This window comes from Gobio gobio, assembly GCF_949357685.1.
Source record: "Gobio gobio genome assembly, chromosome: 5".
NCBI classification, from domain to species: domain Eukaryota; kingdom Metazoa; phylum Chordata; class Actinopteri; order Cypriniformes; family Gobionidae; genus Gobio; species Gobio gobio.
In genome coordinates, this window is record NC_137101.1 from 298,414 (window position 1) to 300,913 (window position 2,500).

Consider the following 2,500-nt stretch of genomic DNA (forward strand, 5'->3'; position numbering starts at 1 on the left):
ACTCACTCACACTCACTCACTCACTCACACTCACTCACTCACTCACTCACTCACTCACTCACTCACTCACTCACTCACTCACTCACTCACTCACTCACTCACTCACTCACTCACTCACTCACTCACTCACTCTCACACACACACACACACACACACACACACACACACACACACACACACACACACACACACACACACACACACACACACACACACACACACACACACACACACACACTCACTCACTCACTCACACACACACACACACACACACACACACACACACACACACACACACTCACTGTACTCCTCCATGTCCAGCTCATGGACGGCGTGGATGTCGCTCAGAGAGGCGATGCGCGCCTGGATCTTGGTGCGGCCCTCCCGCGTGACCTTATCGATGCGCTCGATCATCTGCTGCTGCCGGTCGATCCAGTACAGGAAGTTCCCGAACACCGTCAGGCCCACCGGCTGCAGGATGTTGGAGTCCTCGATCACGATCCGATTGGCTCCTGGAGGGGTGGGTGGAGAGAGGGGAGTGGTCAGGGACTGAGGGGAGGGGCCAAGGAAAGCACTCATTGGACGAGGAGAGCGGAATAAAAGGGAAGGAGACGATGACAGTTTTTAATTTTTAAATATTTGTAATATTTAGTTTTAGTTGACTATCATAACTCTGAGGTCTGCTCGAACTAGGGATGGGCATGATTAATCGACGATCGATAATTGATCGTTAAGAATTTCAATCGATCACGTTAATTTGTTATCGATTAATCGAATGCATTTATTATTTTGTTTTATCTAATGCAGGTTGTTGCGTAGTGTGAGTCTTGAAGCAATTAAATGAGAAGCAAATCAAGATCGTGAGGAATGGATTGACGAGCGAAACTGGGCTGAAACTATAGCGTCTTTCTGTTTTAATACATGTCTTAATTACAGTAGGCCTATAGATAGTTACCGGGGTCTGTCATTACTAGGTTAAAGTTACGCCACAGAATCGACTCACTGATTCATAACGCTCTGAACCGCTGAATCGACTCACTGATTCATAACGCTCTGAACCGCTGAATCGACTCACTGATTCATAACGCTCTGAACCGCTGAATCGACTCACTGATTCATAACGCTCTGAACCTCTGATTCGACTCACTGATTCATAACGCTCTGAACCTCTGAATCGACTCACTGATTCATAACGCTCTGAACCGCTGAATCGACTCACTGATTCATAACGCTCTGAACCGCTGAATCGACTCACTGATTCATAACGCTCTGAACCGCTGAATCGACTCACTGATTCATAACGCTCTGAACCTCTGATTCGACTCACTGATTCATAACGCTCTGAACCGCTGAATCGACTCACTGATTCATAACGCTCTGAACCGCTGAATCGACTCACTGAATCATAACGCTCTGAACTGCTGAATCGACTCACTGATTCATAACGCTCTGAACCGCTGATTCGACTCACTGATTCATAACGCTCTGAACCGCTGAATCGACTCACTGAATCATAACGCTCTGAACCGCTGAATCGACTCACTGATTCATAACGCGCTGAATCGACTCACTGATTCATAACACTCTGAACCGCTGAATCGACTCACTGACTCATAATGCTCTGAACCGCTGAATCGACTCACTGATTCATAACGCTGCGAAGCTTCATGAGGCCGTGTTTTGAAATCGTCATCACTATATAAGTCGTTATTTAGGGTTTTTTTGCGCACAGAAACTATTCTCGTCTTCATAAAGTTATTGTAGAGCCACTGTAGTGAGATGGACTTTGTAACTTTAGTCTTTAGTGTCTTTTAAGGGTCTTGAGAGTGTAAAGTTGAGCCAATGGAGGCCTTTCAGAGCATCAGATTTACACTAAAATATCTTCATTTGTGTCTGAAGATGAACGGAGGTCTGACGGGTGTCCAACCACATGAGGCTCAGTCATTAATGACACAATTTACAGTTTTGGCTGAACTAACCCTTTAATGAGCACATATATTTATGAAAGAACGAAGTGTTTTTAGCTAAGAATAAACTAAAAAAGTGAACTAACCCTTTCCTGATTAATCGATCGTTAATTCTCCCGACGATCGAGTAAGAAAATGTAATGGAATGCCCATCCCTAGCTCTAACTGTTGGTCACATGGGTGTGTGGGCCTATCGTGTGACCTTTGACCCGCGGGCTCACCGGACAGGTCGCTGCTCTCGATGCGCCGCAGGTCCATGTCGACCCAGAAGAGTTTGCCCAGCTGGTTGTCGATGGCCAGAGCGGCCGGCTTGCCCAGATTGCTGAAGAACAGAACCTCGCGCTCCGTCCCGTCCAGAGCGGCGCGCTCGATCTTCGGGGAGCGGTCCTGCAGATTCGTGAAGTACATGTACCTGCGGGACACACACACACACACACACGCTGAGGTCATGCTGAGGTCACACACGCTGAGGTCATGACCCCCGGGGCGGAGACTCACCCGCGCTCAGGGTTCACCACGATGGCGCGCGGCCG

The 2,500-nt window shown here is 47.8% G+C and overlaps 1 protein-coding gene across 2 annotated transcripts in view; it reads right to left on the bottom strand.

The window, feature by feature from the left end:
- lrp6 (low density lipoprotein receptor-related protein 6) overlaps positions 1 to 2,500 on the bottom strand; it is a 70,182-nt gene that overhangs the window by 10,468 nt on the left and 57,214 nt on the right. For both annotated transcript variants that reach the window (XM_079816830.1, XM_079816831.1), the window contains 3 exons: positions 2,466 to 2,500; positions 2,189 to 2,379; positions 303 to 512 (listed from right to left, as the gene is read on the bottom strand). The exon at positions 2,466 to 2,500 is cut by the window's right edge and continues 168 nt beyond it. In XM_079816830.1, the coding sequence (XP_079672956.1) occupies positions 303 to 512; positions 2,189 to 2,379; positions 2,466 to 2,500 (436 nt within the window). The remainder of the gene's footprint in view (positions 1 to 302; positions 513 to 2,188; positions 2,380 to 2,465) is intronic.